The sequence below is a fragment of the Phocoena phocoena genome, chromosome 3, assembly GCF_963924675.1.
Source record: "Phocoena phocoena chromosome 3, mPhoPho1.1, whole genome shotgun sequence".
NCBI classification, from domain to species: domain Eukaryota; kingdom Metazoa; phylum Chordata; class Mammalia; order Artiodactyla; family Phocoenidae; genus Phocoena; species Phocoena phocoena.
Genome location: NC_089221.1, coordinates 168,668,658 through 168,690,504, shown reverse-complemented (window position 1 = coordinate 168,690,504; position 21,847 = coordinate 168,668,658). Strand labels below are relative to the sequence as shown.

At 62.6% G+C, this 21,847-nt stretch overlaps 1 protein-coding gene across 1 annotated transcript in view; it reads right to left on the bottom strand.

The window, feature by feature from the left end:
- Positions 1-2,212: 2,212 nt before the first annotated feature.
- Positions 2,213-21,847, bottom strand: part of MLLT1 (MLLT1 super elongation complex subunit) — a 63,312-nt gene continuing 43,677 nt past the window's right edge. The window contains exons 5-13 of the mRNA XM_065873845.1: positions 18,320-18,463; positions 15,039-15,164; positions 10,675-11,229; positions 6,351-6,438; positions 4,519-4,627; positions 3,393-3,492; positions 3,060-3,131; positions 2,553-2,624; positions 2,213-2,341 (exon numbers count right to left, since the gene is read on the bottom strand). Of these exons, the coding sequence (XP_065729917.1) occupies positions 2,213-2,341; positions 2,553-2,624; positions 3,060-3,131; positions 3,393-3,492; positions 4,519-4,627; positions 6,351-6,438; positions 10,675-11,229; positions 15,039-15,164; positions 18,320-18,463 (1,395 nt within the window). The remainder of the gene's footprint in view (positions 2,342-2,552; positions 2,625-3,059; positions 3,132-3,392; positions 3,493-4,518; positions 4,628-6,350; positions 6,439-10,674; positions 11,230-15,038; positions 15,165-18,319; positions 18,464-21,847) is intronic.

Genomic DNA, 21,847 nt, shown 5'->3' with positions numbered 1-21,847 from the left:
GTAAAAACCCTTGTGGGTAAGAAAGGTATTCGATACCTTTTGCTTTCAGGCGTCGGTTTACATTTTCTTCAGGAGAGAGCAAAACACCGGGGTTTGCACTGGGGTCAGGGGGCTTAACACTAAACACACGGCAATCACAAAGTGCCGGCCCCTTCCTATGGAAGCGTCCCCAGAGCCCTGGTGGGCCCAGCTGCCGGGCAGCTGGGGGTGGGGTGGGGGGAGCAGCTGGGAATGCCATGGTCGGGGCCCTGGCTGCCTGGCACGTCCATCAGGTGGTCACAGGGCCAGCACTGGGGCCTTCTGGCCAGAGGAGGTAACAGAAATGGGTTGGTGCTTCCAAAGGCCCTGGCAACAGCAGGCAGGGCCAGATGCTGCCGCTGCTACTGCAAAGGGCAGGCCCGAGAGCCCGGCCTTCCTCTAGCTGCCTCAGGGGCAGAGCCTGGCTCCTGAGCTGAGGGCCGCCCGAGTCACAGAGCCAGGAGGGGATCCTCCGGAAGGAGAAAGACTGGGGCCCTTGGGCTGAGGCTCCCACCCGCGACCCCCAGCGGCCTCTGTGCAGAGGGCCAGGCAGCTGCTGCTCTCGGGCCAGTCCTTTCTGTCCAATGTCTTAGAGTTAACAGAGAAGAGAGGTGCCCCACTTCGGAGTATTGTTGGCCTGCCTGGAGAAGGGGACGGTGGCAGCACGGAGCCCGCCACACAGGCCTGCCCTCTTCCTAATACCTCAAGGCAGTGGGGTTGGGAGAGAATCAGAGCAGATGGCGAGGAGTCACGGCAGTCTCCTCTGAAAGTTCTCGGGCCTTCCCCGAGTCCTGGGATCTCACCAGGAAGGCTGGCATTCGGGGAAGCCTTGGAGGCGGGGCTCCCGAGGGAGTGTTTGGGGTCTGCCTGACAGACAGACAGAATCGGAGCAGTGACAATGGTCAGGGGACCACAGGGAAGGGGAGCGTGGCACGCCCCACGTGGGAATTCACAAACTGGGGGGAGGAGGGACCGTCCGACAGTGGGTGGGAGAGAAGTGAGCCTGGCTCCAGCCCTGGCCTCCTCTCCTGAAGCCAGTGGGGACCAGAGGAGCCTTGAGTCGAGGTCCCCAGCCCCCAGGAGCCCACCACAAGGTGAGCTGACTCCGTGAGGGCGTTCTGGCCGGGAGGGAGGAGCTGGCTTGGCCCTTGGAGAGTTTCAGGCGTGCGAGGAGTTGGGTCTCCAGCCCTGGACCGGCGTGAATCGCAGGGGTGGAAGGGCCTGTCGCCGGCCGGGGCCCAGGCACGAGGGGCTGGTTCTGAGTCCTGACGCTCCTCAAAAAACTCCACAAACTATCCCGTCTTATTTGGCAAAAGCTCATTTTTTCCAAAGTTCGAAGACTCGGTCAACAGAAGGAAGAGGATCCTATGGAAGGAGGAAGAGGACGAGCCCCAGGACGCCGACCCAGTCTCAGCCCGCGGCTGGCTGGGGGCCGGGAGGGCGGCTCCTGGAGACGGCGGCCCGCAGTGTTCACCGCCCCGGGAGCGGCAGGAGGCGTCCTCCCTGCACCTGGAGAGGGTGAGCTGGCGCTCCAGCCCGGCCTTCAGCCCAACACCAAGGGCAGCGGCGACATCGCAACCTACAAGTCCCGCCTTACACCCCCCACCCCCACGTGCACTGCTGCCCTAGAAATGCACACCCGGGAACCGCTCGGTACCTACAGTGCAGACATATATATATAATAGAGAGAGAACTATACAGCACGGAGTCCCAGCACAGTGAGAGCCGACACAGGACCGTGTCTGGCTGACGCGGAGGACGAGCCGGGCCCGTCCTGGTGCGGCAGTAGCCCTCTGAGGTCCTGGGGCGCGGCGGGGTGTTCCGAACCGTTGCGGGAGGCCGGAGGCAGTGCCCCAGCCTCTCAGAGGGGCCCGGGCAGTGAAGCTGTGCCACACGCCCCACCGAGGAGCGAGGCCCCTACTGCGGGGCACGTCTCTTCCCCCTCGGGAGTACACAAGCCACTTTCCAAGGGGGGCCCAGGTGACGGCCCCAGGGTGTCGGGGAGCAGCAGCGCCGGCCTGGGCCCCTCGGCCCCGGGGCTCCTGACGAGGAAAGTGCAGCTGGCCGTGTGGGCCGAGGACAGGGCGGTCACTAAGGCAGTGCTGCGGGCGGGCAAGTTGAGAGAGGAGGGAAGGCGGGGCCCAGACGTGGCCTCCCAGGACCCCGGGGACGCGGCCCGGCACCCGGCCCAGGGTCATGTGGCCACCGCCTCCAGGTAGCTCTGCAGCTTGCGCACGGTGGTCTCATCCAGGGAGAAGAGGTCGAAGTCGAAGGTGGTGTTGGTGACGTTGAAGTGGCCGGTCTCCTCGATCAGGTTCACGATCTGGAGGGTGGTGGCAGGTGGCTTCAGTGTACGGGGCGCTAGGCTGGCGTGGACCCCGCCCCCCACCAGGCCCTCGAGGAGAATGGAGAGTGATTCCCTGGGGCTGCCTAACGGGGTCAGCAGCCCACGGGCCTCAGGGGCACCCCACCCGGGACTCCTCTGAGATGCTTTGCCTTCCGGGGGCCGCGGGGTGGGTGGCCGCATCCAGTACCTGCTGCAGCACGTTGCGCTCCCGCAGCGCCATCAGCCTTCGGTGCAGCTCCACCAACTCGTCAGTGTAGGCCTGGGGGACAGAGAGGCGCTCAGCGCGCGGCCCAGCGGAGCCCTGCGACCACACCCACGTCAGCTCCAGGCTGGCGCTCCCCGCCCAGCGCTGTCGTAGGCCCTCCCCACTCCCCCAGCCCCCACCTTGTCACAGCACCCCCCCCACCCCGCCCCAGCCCCGCCTTGTCGTAGGCTCCTCCCCACTCCAGCCCCGCCTGGTCACAGGCCCCGCCCCACTCCAGCCCCCACCTTGTCATAGCCCCCCCACCCCGCCCCAGCCCCGCCTTGTCATAGGCTCCTCCCCACTCCAGCCCCGCCTTATCACAGGCCCCTCCCCATCCCAGCCCCCACCTTATCGTAGGCCCCTCCCCACTCCAGCCCCCGCCTTGTCACAGGCCCCTCCCCACTGCAGCCCCCACCCTTGTCGTAGGCCCCCCCACCCCCCAGCCCCCACCTTGTCGTAGGCACCCCTCTTGAGGATCTTCTCGGGCTTGCTGCAGGGCTCCGGGCTCCGGCGGCCTGACGTCTGCAGGGTGACCCCAGGTCTGTGTGAGCGCCAGCCCACACCCCCTTCCCCAGCCCCCAGGGCCACCGCCTTCCCAGGCCCCAGGCCTGCTTGTCCTCCCTCCTCTGGCCCTGGACCCAACTCTAAGGGCAGCCCCTCCTGGGCAGCTGACGATCTCTGGGGCCTGGGGGTGAAATGACCTTCCTCTGCGCCCACCACCCTGAGCCTCAGACGCTTGGAGAAACCCCAGGCCCAACCCTCAGCCGGCCTCTAGGACGTTACCTTGCTGTTGGGTGGGGGCGGCTTCTTGGGTGGAGGGGGCTCCCGACTGGGTAGGCAGGAGTCGGCACTGTTGTCGCTCTCGCTGTCACTGAAGCTCAACCTGAACGCAGACACGACACCCTGTCAGGCCACCCTGTCCTCAGGGGAGGGGGCCCCACCCTGCAAACAATGCTCTGGGGCTCTGGGACGGACTCGGCCCCTCCCTGGGGCCAGGCCAGGGCCCGGCGCTCCCCCTACAGCTCAGGAGACCCCCTCAGCCAGCTCTAGGCGGTCACTGCCGGCTTAAAAGGAAAGGAAAGAAAGACTGCATCTGAGCTGCCTTCAAAGAGCAAAGAACCCAGAGACGAGCACGCTGGCTCTGAGAGGCTCTGGGATCCCGGCGGGGCTCGCTGCTCACTGCAGGCTCAGAATGCCGGCGCGGTGCGGCACCCTGCAGGACAGTCCCTGCCAGCGGCAGCCTGAGCCCAACGCCCCGGGAGGGAGGGACACAGGTGCCAGCGTGGTGACATCAGACGCCCGCCCCTTGCTGGGCTGGGCCCAGACCCCGAGTCCGCTGAGCCCACCCCACAGTCCTGGGGCCAAGGCTGGCACTTGCGCTGGGCTGGAGGCTGAGAACGCACAGCCATCCCTGAGGTGGGCTCGCTCCCAAGGCCTGGGGGTGTCCAAAGGAGGGGCCTCGGCTTACCCACTCTGGGGGAAGGCCACACGTCATCTTCCCTGGGCCAGTGCACCTGGGGAAGGGGGAAGGGACCCCTGGCCCGAGCCCGAGAGCAGAGGAACCAGCCCCCACTGCCCCATATGCCTGGGACCAAGGCTGGTCCTCGGGCTGCTGGGCACCGCCTCGCCCCCCTTCTCGGGTGGTGATGGACTCCTCTCCCTGAGCGTCCTGCCCCTCCCTGCCAGGCAGCCACATCCTCCAGCGAGGGGAGGAAGGATGCCCCCTGAGGCCCCCAGGCCCACCTCAATGCCTAGGCAGGGCACCGCCCGGTGGGCTCAGAGGCTCCCTTTGCCTCACCCCGGGGAGCCCCCGTCCTGGCCCACCTACTGGAGGCCCCACGATTACAGCAGGGCCAGGCAGAGCTGCCCCGGTGCGCCCACGCCCACTCCTCCCCTCTGGCCCAGGCACCTGGAGTCCCTTCCTGCGTTCGTCTTGCCAGCAGCCTCCTCGCCTGACGAAGAGTCGTCCTCGTCAGATTCCTCAGACTGCAGGTCCTCCACCATGGAGCGCAGGGGTCCTGGTGAGGGCCGCGAGGAAGGGATAGAGGGAGGGAGGGGGAGAGAAGGGGGTTCAGGGCTCCACGTGCACCCCAGAGTCCCCTCCACCCCCAGGGCCACATGGAGCTCCTTGACGCCACGACCTCCAAAACACACCCAGGCAAACCCACCTCGGAGGTTCCTCTGGCCAGGTGGGGCCTGCCGCCTATCTCCAAGCACTGCGCCTGTGGCCACCCCCTCCTTAAGAGACTCCTGGCTCCCCCCACCCCTACCTTCCTGGCCCTCCTCACAGGCCTCTGGCCCCTGGCCCAAGACAGGACCGCAGGGCCCCTCCATTGCAAAGGGAAGGAGCAGCCCTCCTCTGCTCCGGCTGCTGGGATCAGAGCTCTGCCTGCAGGCAGGATGAACCAGTCCTGGCTGAGAAGGGCGAGGCGGCCCGCAGCATGGGCCACAGAACACCAGCCCCCCAGCCTGCGCCCCTCCTCGGGCCTGCCCAGCCCCGTGGCAGGCCCCTCCACTGCTCCCGGCCCACCGTCCTCCCCTTTCTCCAGAGACACTCGGTTCCAGTCCCCTACAGACGGCATCTTGGTTTATATTCCTGTTACCAAGGCAACAGAGGGACACAAAGCCCTCAATTACCTTGGTCATGTGATCCCGTGCACGGCAGGTTTCCCCCTCCCTTCCCCGTAGATAAGAACCGTTGGAGAGACTATGGGCTTGGAGCACCCCATCCCCCAGCCCCCTCAGGACTGCGTGTCTTTATGTCAGGCCCCCGGACTATGCTCGCCTCCCCCAGCTCTCCCCCACCCTCCAAAAGGGACTGCAGGCCGTGGAGGAAATTCTCAATCCGACCCACCAGAAGAGGTGCTTCCAGTGCGAGGGTGGGCAGGGGTCGAGGGGCCAGGGGGCCCTATCCACTCTGGGGCAGGAAATGGGTCTGGTGCCGCCTCCCAACAAGTACCCCAGGCGGCCTGCAGGGAAAAGGCAGCACTGCAGGCTGCGGGGGCCTGGGCCGAGTGCTGGCCAGGCATGCGGCAGGAGCGGGGTGCTTGGCTGGGTGGCTGAGGCAGAGGAAGGGACCCTGCGCTGGCCAAGTGAGCCTCCATCTGGGAGGAACTGGAGAGGAGGCTTCCGGCAAGGGCAGAGCCCAAGTCACAACAGGGCCCTCCGCCGCAGACCCACAAAGCACAGCTCAAAGCCCTGTCGCACAGATGGGGCAAAGCTGAGGGCCCAGGCGACGGACAGCTGGCGGTCGGGTCATCTGTGCCAGTTTTGCTTTTAGCACCGGACCCCTGAGCGTCCACACACCTGTGGACACGGATCTCTGGGGCCCGGTACAGGCAAACAGCATATCCTGAAGTGAAACCCTGGGCAAGCTCAGCCCAGGCCCCAGCCTCCCTACCCTCCCTCGCGCCCTGCCCTCGGGCTTTTCTGGCCCTCAGGGTGTGCTGAAACTCGGGCACGAGCAAGCCCGCATTGGGAGATTCCCTGTGAACCCCTGGGCTCCATACCAGACCCGAGATTCCCGTGAACCCCTGGGCTCCATACCAGACCCGAGATTCCCTGTGAACCCCTGGGCTCCATACCAGACCCGAGATTCCCTGTGAACCTGGGCTCCATACCAGACCCAGTGCCCCACTGGCCTCCGTGAAGGTCGGGGGCTGCTCCCAGAGCAGTGAGCCTTTCCACCAGAAACCAGCCCCACGCGTCCCCACCCCGGCTCTCTCCTTTCCCAGCACGCACCTTGACTGTGGTTCTGAGATGGCTCAAAATCCGAATCTGAACTGGAGTCGGAGCTGGAGCTGGAGTTGGATGGGCTCGACTGGGCGGACTTCACCCCACGGCAGGGCAGGCGGGGGGCAGCAGGGAGAGAGGACAACAGTCATCTTTCAGTCCAAAGAAAAGGAGCCCTCCGGTGGCAGGGACAGCCAGGCAGGACGCCCCAGATACGCACTCCAAAGCCCGCCAAGGCGCCAGGCCCCGGCACCCGAGACCCTGACCCCATCCCACCGCCTCCCCCAGCCCCAGGATGCCGCCAGTGTGCCGCCAGTGTGCATTCAAAATGCAACCAATGACCTTTCTTTTCCCACTGAGGGACGGTAAATCTCCAGCCACGCCTGGTGCTCCCACCTGCCCGCGCAGGAGGACGGGGCCGAGGCCAGCTCTCGCCGCAGGGGGATTGGAGGCGGGCGGGGGGCAGGCGACTGTGGCTGCTCTCACTCGTGGGCCCTACCCTCCTCCGGCGAGAGCACAGCTGGCTGGTGTGCGCTGCGGCCAACAGCTGGAAGGTCCGAACAGGAAAGGTGGGTGCGTCCTCATCCTGCCCCTCATTTCCTCAGTCTGTCCCGAGGCTGAGTAGCGACAACAAGCTGTCTCCCTGTCACTGGGTGCCCCTGAGGTGATGATGAGTGAGTGTGTGGGCAAGTGACAAGCACTTGAGGACATAGTGGACTCACAGCTGGCCCCACTGCACCCAGAGCCGGTCACATCCCCCTTCTCCTCTTCCTTTAGCCCCGACTTGGCCACCAGGGGGCAGTAAAAGCCCAAACTAGGAGCCCAGGCCCTAGGATACTAAGGCGTAAGTAGCATGGGGCAGCACCTCCCACTTGAGAGGCCTGCGTGGGGAAGGGGTTGAGCCAGAACTGGGTGGCGTCTGCTCTGGGCCCTCAGGAGAAACCAACAGGCTGGCACAGGTACGCGCAGCAGAGTGATAAGCCCAGCGCCGGGGGCTGGGCCAGGCTGGGCTCCAGTGGGCACTCATGGCTCAGAAAGCCTGCCAGCCCAGGGCGCCCAGACACCGTCCAGCCTCCTGTCCTCGGGGACTGTCTGGGGGAGCTGAGCAGCCTGAGCACCTGGAAGGGGCCAGGAGACAGGCGGAGACACCCAGCAGTGTCTCCTCAATCCTGGCACGTGCCACAGGAGAGGAGCCCCTCCCCCTGGCCCGTGGGCTGAGGGCAGCCCCAGCTCCCGGAAGGAGACCCGGGAAGGCTCAGGTCTCTCCTCAGCAGACTCAGAGAAGGATCCCACTGCCTGGGCACAGAATGCTTCCCAGCTGAAGAGCTGAGGGCTCCCTACTCTGGGGTCCGCCACCGCCCAGCCCGACCCGCTCCGGGCCCTCCCAGCACGCCCCTGCCAACGTCCCCGACTTGCTACCTTCACACGGGCCAGTGGTGTGCCCCGAGAAACCCTCCCCGGGAAACCAGCCTAGACTGGCATCACCCACTGTCCACTGGGTGGGTACCAGTCAGACCAGTGTGTGACCCTCCCCACCCCCAAAAACGGGCCTGGAGCCACACGGTTCCCCCGGCATGCATATCCCTGAGTTCTTATTCTGGCTTGGAGGTCCTGGCTTCTGACCTTGGCTTTCTCACCAACTGGCCAAGGCAGCCTGTGGTTTTAAGCCTCAGTTTCCCCATCTGTAAAAGAGCTGCCCTGAAGGCTTCTGCTAAGCACACGGAGGTCGATGCCAATTGCACTTCCGACATCTGGGGCAGGGAATTTGGACAGAGCTCCGGGGCAGGGAAGACCTGGCTGGGAGGCCACCAGCACGCAGGCTCGGGCCAACAGGCTCAGGAAGGTCCAGGGCAGGGCAGCACCTGCTCTGTCCTGACGGCCCAGGCCAGGCGGGCTTCTCAGCCACACTCGTCCCCTTTCCTTCCACATGAATCCAAGAGGCGGGGTGTGGAGGGGAGGGGGGAATCTGGAAGTGGTGTCAGCCCCAAGAGCCTAATGGTTCCTGGGGGTCAGAAAAGCCCTCAAGGGGCTGCCGACGTGTCCTGGGGCTCAGGCCACACGGGGCGTCCGGAAGGAGGGTGGAGGGCCTGCTGTGCTCCCAGTGCTCCAGGGCCTGTGACTGAAAGGGACTGAGTGTCAGGAACCCCACAGCCAAGGAGACCCCAGAGGAGCAGCCAGAGGAGAGCCAGAGGAGCTGGGGGGCTTGGCCCAGGACTCAGACGAGGAGCTGCCTGGCCCCTCTGAGGGCCGACGGGGAGGAGGAGACTTGGGCTCCACGCAGCGGTCAGAGCTTTCCGGCAGTGGCGCCCACTCGGCCTCCAGCGTGGGACGGCCGGAGACAGGCAAGGGCAGCTGGGGAGGCCCGGGTCTGGAAGGCCGTCTCGCCCCCTTCGCCATGGCCACCTGTGCCTCGCCAGGTCCCAGGGTCAGGACATGTGAGTCACTGTCCAGCAGCCCTAGAGATCCCCCGGGCATGCTGACGGCCCAGACTCGCCGTTCAGAAGTCTCTCAGCGTGCTGGATGCGCCTCTTTAGCCAGGAGAAAGCCCTGGGCTTCCTTGAGCGATTCCAGCCTCAGGGCCGCGGTGGCCAAGGCCACAGACACTGGACACCCAGCCAGCCCCACCCCACCGCACGGAGCAGGCGGAGGTAGCTGCCCACAGTGGCACGGGTGCTCACAACAATCACAGCAGGACGTCAGGGTGGACACCCGCGGCTAGGGCGCCAACATTCAGCCAGGGAGGCAGGGCTCAGGGAGGCCTCCACCTCTTCCCTACACAGGGGCACCAGCCTTGGGCACAGGAAGGTCTCTCTGGAAGCACCTGAGGCGGACAGGAGGGAAGCGCACCAGACCAGAGCTCCGGGTCTGAGCAGACGGGAGAGAAAGATGCTAGATGGGGTGCTATGAAGCACCCAAAGAACCTCCGGCAACCGAGAGGTGGCTGGGAGGGCCCTGGACTCCCAGGAGTCTCCAAGTAAGAGAGACGTTCCGGGGTCCTGCCATCCTCAGGTTCATTGGCAGACAGTCTCCCGGGCGCAAGAAGCGCTGGGCATGTGACATCACCAGCCCTGTGTGTGTCCCTAATTGTGGGGATGCACTGTTACCCATGAGCCAAACTGTCACCCCCAGCCACCTCCAACGAGGTGCCCCTGGAAGCCGCACGCTCACGACATCGGTGCTACTGACACAAACCACCTCTGGCTTCACCTCTGGGAACCATCTGCAAAGTCCCAGTGGCTCTCTGAGCAGCAATGCTGGAGACAAAGCTTCTGCCTTTGAGAGTGAATAAGAGTCTGGGAACTACAAAAGGCCACTGAGGGCTTCCCTGGTGGCGCAGTGGTTAAGAAGCCGCCTGCCAAATGCAGGGGACACGGGTTCGAGCCCTGGTCCGGGAAGATCCCACACGCCGCGGAGCAGCTAAGCCCGTGGGCCACAACTACTGAGTCTGCGCTCTAGAGGCTTCGAGCCACAGCTACTGAAGCCCGCGTGCCTGGAGCCCGTGCTCCAGAACAAGAGAAGCCGCCGCAATGAGAAGCCCGCGCACAGCAACGAAGACCCAATGCAGCTGTAAATAAATAATTAATTTTTTTAAAAAAGGCCACTGAGGGCTGGGGCTGGTGATACAGGTGAGGGGGTCAATCGCTCACTCATCCATCCGTCCATCCAACTACGTATCCATCCATCCATCCCTCCAAGTCCCTGTTCGCTGAGTACCAGAGGCCAAACAGCATGCGGAAATGACGTGGCCCTCCAAGGCCCAGAGAGGTCTGGCTACCCAGAGTCAACAATCTGGCCCCTAGCTCCTCTGTGACTCAAGCCGTCTCTGATGGTGACATTCAGAGCTGCATGGAAATGCTGCTGCAGGAAAAACCCAGAACCTCTGGCTCCCGGACCCAGAGAGTGGGATGAAAACACACAGGGACACCACATCACAAGTGGAGGGAGGGGGTGCCCTGGCTGACCGAGCCTGCGGCAGCCGGGTAAAGACTCCATGGTGAGACACAATCGCCCACCCTGACCCCAAAGCGGACAGTGAGACTCCGGCCCACACAGGGGGCAACCCGAGAAGAGCTGTGAACGCAGATACCAGTATAACGCTGAACTGGGACCCTTCATCCCAAGCACCGTCCACACAGATCTCTCGCGAGGCGGTTTCGTCACCCCCAACGTAAGGGGAAACTGAGATCTGGCAAGGCACAGAGGCTGCCCAAAGCTACATGGAGCAAGTGGGCGCCCAGCCTCCTTGTAACCTCTGGGCGGCTCAGAGCCCGCAGAGAGAGGACGAGGGTGGGGTGTGGGAAGGGGAGAAGGGCGGGGGAAGGAGCCACCTCACCTCGGTCTTGAAGGAGGCCTCGTCCTCCGAGTTGGACTCCTCCGCCTCCGGAGGCTTTTTGATCTCCCTGGGCTCGTTCTCAGGCTTGACCTTCTCCGCTTTGGCACCGCCCTTGTCCTTGGCCGGTTTTTTGTCCGAGAAGGAGGAAGATGAGGTGCGGGGTGAGGTGCTCGGGGCGCTCCTGGACCCCTTGGAGCTGCTCTTCTTCTGCTTTTTGGCGCTGGGCTTGGGTGAGTCGGCGGCGGCCGGCCGCTTGCTGGAAGACTTGGGCGGGGGCGGCGGCGGGGGCCCGCCTTTGGGGGACATGCTCTCCAGTTTGGTCTCCTTCAGGGCCATCTTGGGCTCCTTGAATGCGGCCTTGGGCGGCGGGGCCTTGTCCTCCTTGGGCGGCCGGCCCTCGCCCAGCTTCCGCGCGGCGTCCTTGGTGCTCCTGGCCTGCTCGCGCTCCAGCTCCTTGCAGGCGCCCCTGCTCTCTGAGTCCTTGCGTGGCCGCTCCCGGTGCTCCTTGGTCGTCTTGTGGGCCTTGCAGGCCTTGCCGCTCTCCCTGCTGGCGTCCTGCAATGCCGGGCAGGAGGGGGACACGGTCAAATGGCATCTCGGGGCCGCCCTGCTCCGCCTCCCACAACCCCTACAAAGTATAATCCACCTGATTCAGACTCAGCTAGAGAAAATCTTCCATAAAGCGAAAAAGTAAGGCAGCAGGTGAGAGTTTTAAATGGAGCTGTCCCTTTAAACTACTAGGAAGTGTCAGCAGGTCCCAGGCGGCTGCAGGCTAAGACTCCCCTGAGGGATTCAAGAAGAGTACACGGTGAGTCAGATACAGACAGGCAAGCCACACGGACCCACTCCCACTCCAGCGCCTTGCAGCTTCCCGCGGGGCTGCTGCGGCGCGGGGGCTGGGGGCGCCAGCAGGCGGGGCCTCTCCTCTGTCCCCACCAGAGCCAGGTGCTTCCCCAGGTCGCCCCCACCCTGCCTGGAAGGCCCGGCTCCGGCCCGGCCTGGCCTGGCCCCAACGCGCACCAGCACCGCAGCTCTTTGATCGCCCTTTAATCTCCACATTCAGCATTAACTGAGTGCCTGCCAGGTTCCCAGGCACTGCGCATGACTAACGGCTCCTAGACGTATCCCGAAACCCAAGCCGCCTGGGCAGCTTTTCTAAACCATGTGCAATGCCTCAACCTCCGCCTCGGAAACCGAGGGTTGAGGGTGGAGCCTGGACTTTGGCGTTGATGAGCCAGGTCAGGGGGGCTCCCACCGGCAACAGAGGCAGTGAGCGGCCCTGCACCGGGCCGCCGGGAAGGCGGGCTGGTGAACTCCAAGCCTGCACGCCTGCGCTCCCTCTAAGCAGGAGCAAGACCACCTACCTCACCAGGCGACAGTGCAGGGCGGGCAGGGCGGGCAGGGCGGACAGGGCGGACAGCGAGTGCACAGTCACCCCGCCCCCAGGCAGGAGCCCCGTCTGACACCTTGGCGGGCCTGCTCCTCGCCAACACCGCGTACACCGCATCACCACCTCGCCGCACAGCCAGGGCTGCGGGACAGGTGCCCGCTGCCGTCCGCTGCCAGGATTCTGCCCCCAACTCTGTGGGACAGGTGCACGGCTGGGCACCACCAGCAGCTAGACCACAGGGGCCCACCTGGGCGGGGCCCCCAAAGCAGCCTCCCTCTACCAGCTCACCCCAAGTGCTGAAGGGACGGGCGAGCCAGGTGAACACCCAGCAGCTGGGCTTCTGCTTCCTGCGCTCACAGTCTCCAAGGGTCCAGCGACAGAAGCCTCCCAGCAAAGAGCCACAGGGAAAGACGGCACAGCCTAGAACCACCTCTGACCTACTGGAGTCCCCGTTTTCTTGCGGATCCACTACCCACACCAGTGCCAAAGGTTCAGGGCCAGCCCCACCTGGCCATGGGCTCCTGCCACCTCCCTGGAGAGAAGTCGGCCCTGTGCCCTGGCCCCGGCCATCACGTCACCACGGCAGCGGGAAGGGGTGCTCACACCACGAGCACCCCTTTAGAAGCCTGTGCAAAGGGGCACCCCTGGGGGGCTGCTGTGTGGAATGGGGCCGGTCTCTGGGGGCTCCACTCTCCAGCAAGCTGTTCCCCCAAGGAGGGAGGCAAGAAGCAGAGACCTCCCACACCATCCTGGCCTCTTCCTGCAGCGTCCATGAGCCCGCCTGGGCCGCACAGTCCCAGCCCCGAGAGGTGGAGCGGAGCACCCCTGATGGGCACGACTGCCGACGGCCCCCTGCCCGGGTCGGCAGAGCCTCCCCGCTGTCCAGGGCCTGCCCAACTAGCAGGGGCCTCGGAGCGGCGGCTCTTCACCTGGAGCTCTGTACGGGCACCCAAGAGCACAGGCCCTCTGAAGTCACACACTAAGTCTGTAGCATAATGTAGACATTCCTGGGGCAAAGCTCCACTGCAGTCATGTTCTCAAAGCTGTCGAGGACCCAAAATGATTAAGAACCAAGTGTTAGAGAAAAGCCCACCAGGCCGACTGGCTGACATCAGACAAGGAGAGGCAGGGCGCCCTGAAGCTATAGGCGCACAAGTCCAGGGGGCGGCGGGACCAAAGGGAACAGCCACCTGCACAGTGAGCCTTCAGGGGGTCCCGGTCCTCTCCTAGGAGGCTCCACTTCCTGCCTGCCAAGCTACCCTCCAGGGGTCTGTGGGAAGAAACAGAACCACAGGGACCAATCCACCTGGGGCTGCAACAGCCAGACTCTCCAGCGGCCCCCAGGCCCTACAAGGACCACGCCCCTCCCTCCTGGCCCTTCTGCCTGGAGCATGCGGTCCAGCCAGTCAGCCTCTGCAGGTCCAGGCAGTGGAGAATCCGTCTGGGGGAAAGAGCCAGTGCTTCCTCAGCTGGAAGAAGAGGCAGGACTGTGACAATGGGCAGAGGGGGTCTGTCAGAGAGCCATCAGCAGAAACCTTCGCAGGGACCCCCTATGTCACAGCGTTCAGGGGCTGCAGAAAGATGCTGGACCGGGAGGGGTGAAGACGAAGGACCCTACCTGCAGGCCTCCCAAGCCTCGCAGATACACCCACTGGCTTGGGGGGGGGTCCCAGGGGTTTCAAAGACCTCAGCAAGAGATGCCACCAGTAACCCCAGCAGACGTGGCTCTGTCGGCCACTGGAGTGTCCTCACCACCTGGGAGGGGGCACTTCTTAGGTGACTTGCAAGCAACAGGTACAGAAGAGATGGCAGTTCCCACTCTTCCTACTTTGCACCGACTTCCGAAAAACTGTGGGTGGCTCGGAGAAGCTGCCAAGATGGCTAGCAAGAATTTTTCTTCAAGTCCTGTGAGGTTCAGGGAGAGACCCAGGAGTCCTGTGAGGGGAAGACCCTGGAGCCGCACTCCGTACTTGAAGACTCTGGCCTCACGCGTCCAGAGGGCTTAAGTCAGACAGATCTGAGGATTTCAGAGACCTAGTGGCCTTGTGGAAAGTGCCAGAAAGACCTTGCCTGGCTGACGTGGCCCTCCTCCAAGGCTGCTGATGAGCATAAGGCTGTAAGACGGCCCAAGAGTTCAACCTGTCCACCTCGGCCAGGCCCCCGACACCCGACAGGGAGTGAAGCAAGAAGTCTGCCAGGATGAGAAAGGATACACTTGCGGGGTTGGTGGCGGACGACCAGCAGCTGCCCTGAGAGCCAGGCAGAGCTTGGCCTCGGGGACACAGCTGTGTAGGTGGCTGCAGCGTGGGACGCGTGCCCACAAGCTTCCAGGTCCACTGCAGGACCAGCCCGAGGGCTCTGGAGGCCACTCCGGGACAGCTGAGAGAGAGAGGTGTCGGGAGGGCAGAGTGCCACCTGCCTGGCTGGCCGAGAGAAGACGAGGAAACGTTTCTTCTTGAGGCGAAACAGCTGGCTCCGCCACATGGTTCCACCCGGCCCTTCCCCCAGGCGAGCTCTCTCTGCCCAGAGCTGCTGCCAAAGAAGGAAGTGGAGCCTGGAGCAGCCGCGGGAGGGAGCGCCAGCCCCTACGGATGGGGAGTGCCAGTTACGCCCAGGAGGCAGCGGTGGACATGCTCTGTCCACGGCCCCCAGCCACGCCAGCCTCTTGGGGTTCTGTCCGAGTGGCCCTAGGCCCTCAGACTCGGTGGACGGGAGAACGGGGCAGGCTCTCTGGCCTCAAGAGGAACGGGGGAAGAACCTGCGATCATCTGGCTGTCTGAGCGGTGCAGGAGGGCAAGCCTCCTGACGAAGGGGCAGAGCAGCCGGGCGGAGCACAGAGATGTGCTCCAAGAGAGGATGCCAAGGGAGCGAGTCCGGGGACGGAAGGTCCAGCTCTGCGGAGGGGCGCCCTGAGCCCAGGCCCCGCCACTGGGCCCCAGCGCTCCCACATGACTGGGCCTTCCGCCTCACTAACCTTGGAGCCGTGGGACGGTTTGGTCTTCTTGGGGTCAGAGAAGGCAGAGAGTGGAATTGTGGGTAACATGGGGTAGTCGGGGCTGGGCCTGGACACCGTTTCTGCTCCTTCGGGCATTACCATCACCTAGTGATAAAGAAGAGACAGATGTTATCAACGAGCAAGGAGGCAGGCTGGAAATTCGATCGGCAAGAGGAAGCCGGCCTGCGGAGCTTCCCTCCGGGAGGGGCCGAGTGCCAAGCGCTGGAGCCAAGCGGGGCCGGGCAGAGAGCGAAGAGAAGCCGGGTCCCAGGATGGCTGGGCGCGGTGGGCCGGGCCGGCCGAGAAGACGCGGAGCTGTGGCCAAAGCTGCCCCACACGCGGCGGTGTAGACAGACCAGAAGCGTGGTTGGCATGGGCGGGAAGCCGGCCGGACACCCAGAGCAGGCAGCTGCGGCGGAGGGAGCAACCTCTGCAGGATGTGTGTGCCCGATGTCCTCCTCCACCGTGAGGCGGGCGGGGTGGACAGACAGGGAGAGTGCGGCCAGGCCAGAGGAGAGCTGCGTGGGGTGGGCGCGGGGAGGAGGGCCCAGAGGAGGGAGGGTCCAGGGTCCTGCTAGGAGGTGCACAGGGAAACACCTGCCCGGCTCCAGCCAGGCTCCCGAGGCCCCGGCTGAAGGGGGAGAAGGCGGCGGGCAAGTCCTCGAAATACTGACACCGCAAATTGACCCTAGTAGCAGTCAGCGCTCAGAGGGAGCCTTCCAGACGCTGATGAGACAGAACAAAAGAATAAAGCGCACACACACAAAAGAAGAAAGCATTTAGCTTGGTAGGACAGGCCCCATGAATAACCCTGAGAGCCTGGGATTCCCCGAGGAACCAGCGTTTCATCTGGGGGGGCCAAGGTCACGCCTGGCTGCGGGGACGACGGGTTGAAAGGAGGGCGGTGGAGCCCCTCGCCCCCCAAGCCCTGCAGCGGAGCCCGAGGCGGTGCTGCTCACGGGAGCCTGTCCGACCACCACGCTCTGAACCAGACACCCAGAAGCCGCCTGCCCCACCAGGCCCGGGATCATGCTGTTGGCGACCCGCACACTCCAGGCCACAGGGAAGCAACGGAGAGCGCAGCCCAGGAGAACGGCGGGGCCACAGGATGCCTTAGTGCGTCCACCCACAGACCTTTTCCTTCTACTTTCGCTGCAACTTCTCTCCCTTCAAATGAAGGTCCCCAACCAACCCTATCCCAGGACAACGCGTGGAGGCCTCCCGTGTCGCTGCCTGTCTGTGACAGCCCTTTGGGGCACATGGCTCCACGGGGACCCGTCTCACCCCTGGCCTCTGAAGGAGCCTCTACCTCTGCACAGCTCAACTGCCGACGGGGCAAAGGATGAGACACAAGCTGAGGGGCCGGGCAACCGCCTGGCACAGCGGGAAGCAGCTCAGGTCACCGCTGATGGTGTCTGAGCCTCACGCGAGGAGCGACAGGGCTCAGGCAACCCCGGGAGAAGGGGCCCGCACAGAAAGCAGTCCTCGTGGGCTCACCGACGGCCCGCTCCTCCTGCGCTGGCCTCCTGTGCTTCCAGCGCCGACATCAACGTCGATGCAGGCAGGCTCCGGGCCCATCCGCCACGGGATGGCAAAGGCGGCGCCACTGGGACCCAGAGCCCCAGAATGGCAAACAGGGACCAGGACTCAGGGCTCGGGAGCCACCGTCCCATAAAGGTCTCGGGCAGCTCCTGGGACCAGAAAGCACTGCCCTGCCATCAGCCTGGGGCGTGAAGCCCGCAGCCCCAAAGGGCGAGAAAGTTCCTGACCAGCCAACCGGCTCTCCAGGCAGCCCCAAAGGGCCAGAACAGCAGCCAGCAGAGACCACAGGGTGGCAGCTCGCGGGCCTCCCTTCCTCCCTCCCAAATTGCAGGCTGTGCCTGCCCTCCCCACCTCCCTCCCCCGCCCCTGCGCACCTCCTCCTCCCTGCCCTCCAGTTTTACGTGTTTAGATGATGCTCACTGAACCTGCATCTCCTCAGAGCAAAGAAAACATCTTTTTTTTAAATTTCAAAACGTTTTAGTTTTTAAAAAATAAAATAAATGACTATAAATGATACAACCAGTTTTCCCATGTGACTCTAAAGGTTAAAAAAAAAAAACTTTACGTGGGGAGCCAAGGTCTCGGTGCCTGGGTCCTGGGACTCTGAGAGGCCCGTGGACGCTCTGTGTGTCTGTCTCCCAAAGAGAGGTGACCGTGAAAGCTTTGGGGGAACACCTGGGAACACCTCGGGAAATACTTTGGAAAATATCTGGCAGCGAAAATAAGGTAGAGAAGCAGAGCTGGGGGAGGACCGCTGAACCCAGCAAACTCAGGGCCAACATCTGTGTAAGCTGACTCTGCACCTCCCGGCTCTGTGACTGGACTCCGTCAGCCATCATGTGCTAGATTAGAATCGCACACTAATCTTTTACTAGGAATACAGCATAACTTAATCACGTATTCTGCGATGAATACGTGATTGCTTTCATATTTTTAAAAAAGTTTATAGAAAGACCCAACTGAATTAAGTGAACAGGAAAGGACTGCTCCCCAGAGCCAAAGAAACCCAAGCCAAACGCCCTGCACGCACTGGGGAGGTGCGCCTGCCTCGACGACACACACGTGCGCACACACAGGCTCTCGCGCCCCCAGCCCGACTCCTCCATCCCAGGCTCGGGATGTCCGTGTGCTCAGCCCACCGCCCTCGGCGCAGTCCAGTCCTCCTCCACGACCGAGCACCCGACCCAGCTCTCCAAAGGCCTTGCCACGTGCAGGGGGATCACTGGCCACACAACTTGCTACGGAGACCTAAGTTCTGAGAGCCTGTGTCACCAGGACAAAACCGCCAGGAGCGCGCATCAGCAGGGAGCCTCTACAGAGCCGGGGCTGCTCCCCCCACCCCCCATGACACGCCCCCGCGAGGCCTTGCTGATCTGGTTAAAACTGGCTCCGGCTCCAAGCTGACAGATTGGCCTCGCGCCCATTCCTGCCCCCTCCCCCCACCCCGCCCCACCTCCATGGAGGACGATGCTAATTACCCACAGCCAACAAGAAGCTACAGGGTAACTAGAGACTAGTTAGTCCCTCGCAGCGGACAGCACCCTAGCGCAGACTCGGGACGCCTGGGTCCCATCCAAAGCTGCTGGGCGCCACCCGTGCAACCTGCCCCTCTGGGTCCTGGGTGCCCAACCACACGCTGGAGAGCCCCGGGGGGCCCCCAGCACCAGGGCCGCCCAGCACTGGGGGCCATGTTGGGGCATGTGGAGCGGCACACTCACCCCGCCGGCCATCAGCAGCTTGTACCGGAACTCCACGGTGGGGTTGTTGAAGGTGAGCTTCTCACAGCGCAGGTGGTTGACGGGTGGGTTGCCCTCCAGGTTCAGGAACAGGTCGTAGGTGAAGCAAACCTTCCTTGGCTCCTCCTTAAACAGAGAAAACAAGGAAGTCCACTCAGGGGGCTGGACAGGAGGCTGCAGGGCAGCCACGGACCAGGCGGAGGCACTCCTTGCCGCCGGGCCTGCCCCCCTCTCCCTTTGGACCCTCATCTGCTTCTCTGTGTGTGTGTGTGTGTGCCTCCCCATCGCTCCGCTCATGCAAAAGAAATCAACTTACTGTTTGCGGAGCGGCAAAGCAGGCACCACGACAGAAATAAAGACCATCAGGATGATATTCTCAGCGGGTTAATGAAGCAGTCCTGCCGATGGTATGCGCAGCCCCGCACACACATCCCCCTCACCCCTCAGTGCTCGGCCCACGGACGGGGAAGACGACGCTCCAAGACACACAGCTGCTCAGCGACAATGCTGAGACCGGACCCCAGGCTCTAGGACCAGGATCCTGCAGCCTCAACCCCCGGCCCCTTTCCTGGAAGGGAAATTTCTCCAAAGACATACAGGCGGCCAATAAGCCCACGAAAAGATGCTCAACACCATTAACCACTAGGGAAATACAAATCAAAACCACAAAATACTGCCTCACACCCACTAGGATGGCAATTATTTTAAAAAAGGAAAATAACAAGCCTTGGCAAGGATGTGGAGAAACCAGAATCCTGGTGCTCTGCTAGCAGGAAGGTAAAATGGTGGTCCCTCTGGAAAAGTGTATGAAAGTTCCTCAAAATGTTGAATACAGAGTAACTGCATGACCCACATATCTCCCCTAGATGTATACCCAAAAGAAATGAAAATACACATTCACATAAAAACTTGTACGCCTGGGCTTCCCTGGTGGCGCAGTGGTTGAGAGTCCGCCTGCCGATGCAGGGGACACGGGTTCGTGCCCTGGTCCGGGAAGATCCCATGTGCCGCGGAGCGGCTGGGTCCGTGAGCCACGGCTGCTGGGCCTGCGCGTCCGGAGCCTGTGCTCCACAACGGGAGGGGCCGCAACAGTGAGAGGCCCGCGTACCGCAAAAAAAAAACAAAACCAAAAAACCCAAAAAACTTGTACGCCTATATCCACAGCAGCATCACTCACAATAGTCAAAAAGCAGAAACAAACCCAAGTGTCCATCAACAGGTGAATGGATAAACACATTGTGGTCCATCCATATAACAGAATGGTATCCAGCCACTAAAAGGAATGAAGCACTGACACATGTTACCACGTGGATGAACCTCAAAAACACGATGCTCAGTGAGAGAAGCCAGACACAAAAGGCCATGCAGTGTGTGATTCCATTTACACGAAGCGTCCAGAACAGGCATATCCAGAGACAGAGTGGCTTCATGGTTGCCAGGGGCTGGGGGAGGGGAACGTGGAAACTAACTGCAAATAGGGATGAAGTTTCCTTCTGGAATGATGAGACCGTCCTGGGAACTAGAAAGCTGTGATGACTGCACGACACTGTGAACACGCTAAAACCACCAAATTCGTGTGCTTTAAAAAGGGTGAATTTCCTGGTATGTGAATTACACCCCAATTTTTTAAAGTGCTATCCGTGGGAGAGAGAAAACTAGGAGTACAGGGAGCCAGTGGCGGCCTCTCAGCAGTGCACAGGAGGTGAGGAAGGAGGGCAGGTCCGGCAGGGCTCAGGAAGGAGGGGCAGGGCAGCTGAGCCCTCTCGTTGGCACTTCCCGGGCTGGCTTCTCTTTGCCCCTTCCTCCTGCGGTGGTGCACCAGGGCCCCGGCCGCCCCGCCATCCCTGGGCAGATGGTGCGTGGTGAGCTGGTGATGCAGCGAGCGGCAGCCTGGCTGGCCACACGCCCGCTTCTGAACAAAGGGGACAGGAGTGAGGTCCTGCAGTTGCACTTGGACGACTCTGTCCCCCCATCCAGGCCACAAAGGTAGAAGGTGCATCTGTCACGCGATGGAGCCACAGACCCTACCCTCCAGGAGCTGTCAGGCCTTCTCAAGCCAACCTGACGCCACCGACATCGACCCGGCCCCTCCCCTGGCCCCTGGCCCCAGGAAGAATAGGTTTCTACCCCGCCCATCTGCACGAGACTTGGAAATCAGTCCCCTTGTCCAAGGTGGACAGTGACCTAGTTTGAGGCGATGAGATAAGGGAGGTCAGCCTAGGGAGGGCTTTCCTTTCCAAATCAAAAAAGTGCAAGAAAGTCTCAGCATTTCTCTTCTTCCTGACTAACTGTGAGACGGCACACGGTACACCTGCAGGCCAGCGTCAGCCATGGCACAAGCGTGGAGGGAAGCCGAGAGCACCCCAGGCAGGCAGCCCTAGTGCCACAGAGCTGCTGCCTCCCACTTCTTGTTAAGGAAGAGAAAGCAGCCCCTGGTAACCACTGTTACACCCCTACATGCAGCCAGTGCCCCTCCTCTGTGTCCACCCATATGGAGGCATTTGTCACACTGGGTGTGTGTCCCCACCAAGCTGGGAACCCCTGGAGGCAGCAGCTGTGGGGACTCCTGTCCTGCACCCCCTTCCCTGGGTGCTGGCCGCCCTGGGGAGGCGCTCCATATTCGCCAAAAGAATGAAATGTGACCACTGCTGGAGAGGGGCCTGACCCAACAGTGGGGGTGGGGAGGGGGCCAGGAAGGGCCCATGGAGGCTGTGACAGGCTTGGAGAACAGCTAGAGGGTGCAGAGAGGCGCCACAGGCCACAGTGTCCTCTCTGGGACCCCGAGAGCCCACGTGGCTGCAGCTGGAGGGGAGGGTGGACAGCAGTGGCAGCAGGGGACCCAGAGAGAAGGGCCTTGGCCGCCACTGAGAGGGTGAGCCTCATCCTGGGGGCAGAGGGCTCTATGGGGGTTGAGGCTGGGGAAGAGAGAGCACAGATTCGTGTGCTGGGGAATAAACAGCCTCTGGCCAGCAGAATGTCTGTCGAGACTGGGAGCAGGGCCTGAAACTGGCAAACAAAGGAGGCGGGTGGAAGCAAGCATTTGTCCCGCTTTCCCACTAGGTAAACACACAGACGATAAGAGGGGTAAATGGCACAAACGTATCCCGGCTACTACATGAAGAAGGAACAAGATTACCACCCATCTGTGACTCCTGACAGGTCGGTCACCCAGGCGCTGTCTGTTAACCCTGCCAACGTCACCAGCACGGACCCCCTTCCCGGGAAGACCTCACCTCCAGATTCAAGTGCACATTGTCAGGGAAGACACAGATCAGGAGACTGCGCTAAATGCAGACACCACGGGGACGAAAGCAGCAACAAGGCAGACGGTACCAAACTCTACGGGACAAATGACGCAGCTTCTCCAACAAATAAAGTGCAAAGAAACCAAAAAAGAAAAAGAAAAAGAAGGTAGAAGAATCTATAGATTCAAAGAGACTTAGGAGACATCCCCCTGAATCACAATGTGCGGGTCCGGCCAAGATCCTGATTCAGACAGGAAAGACCTTT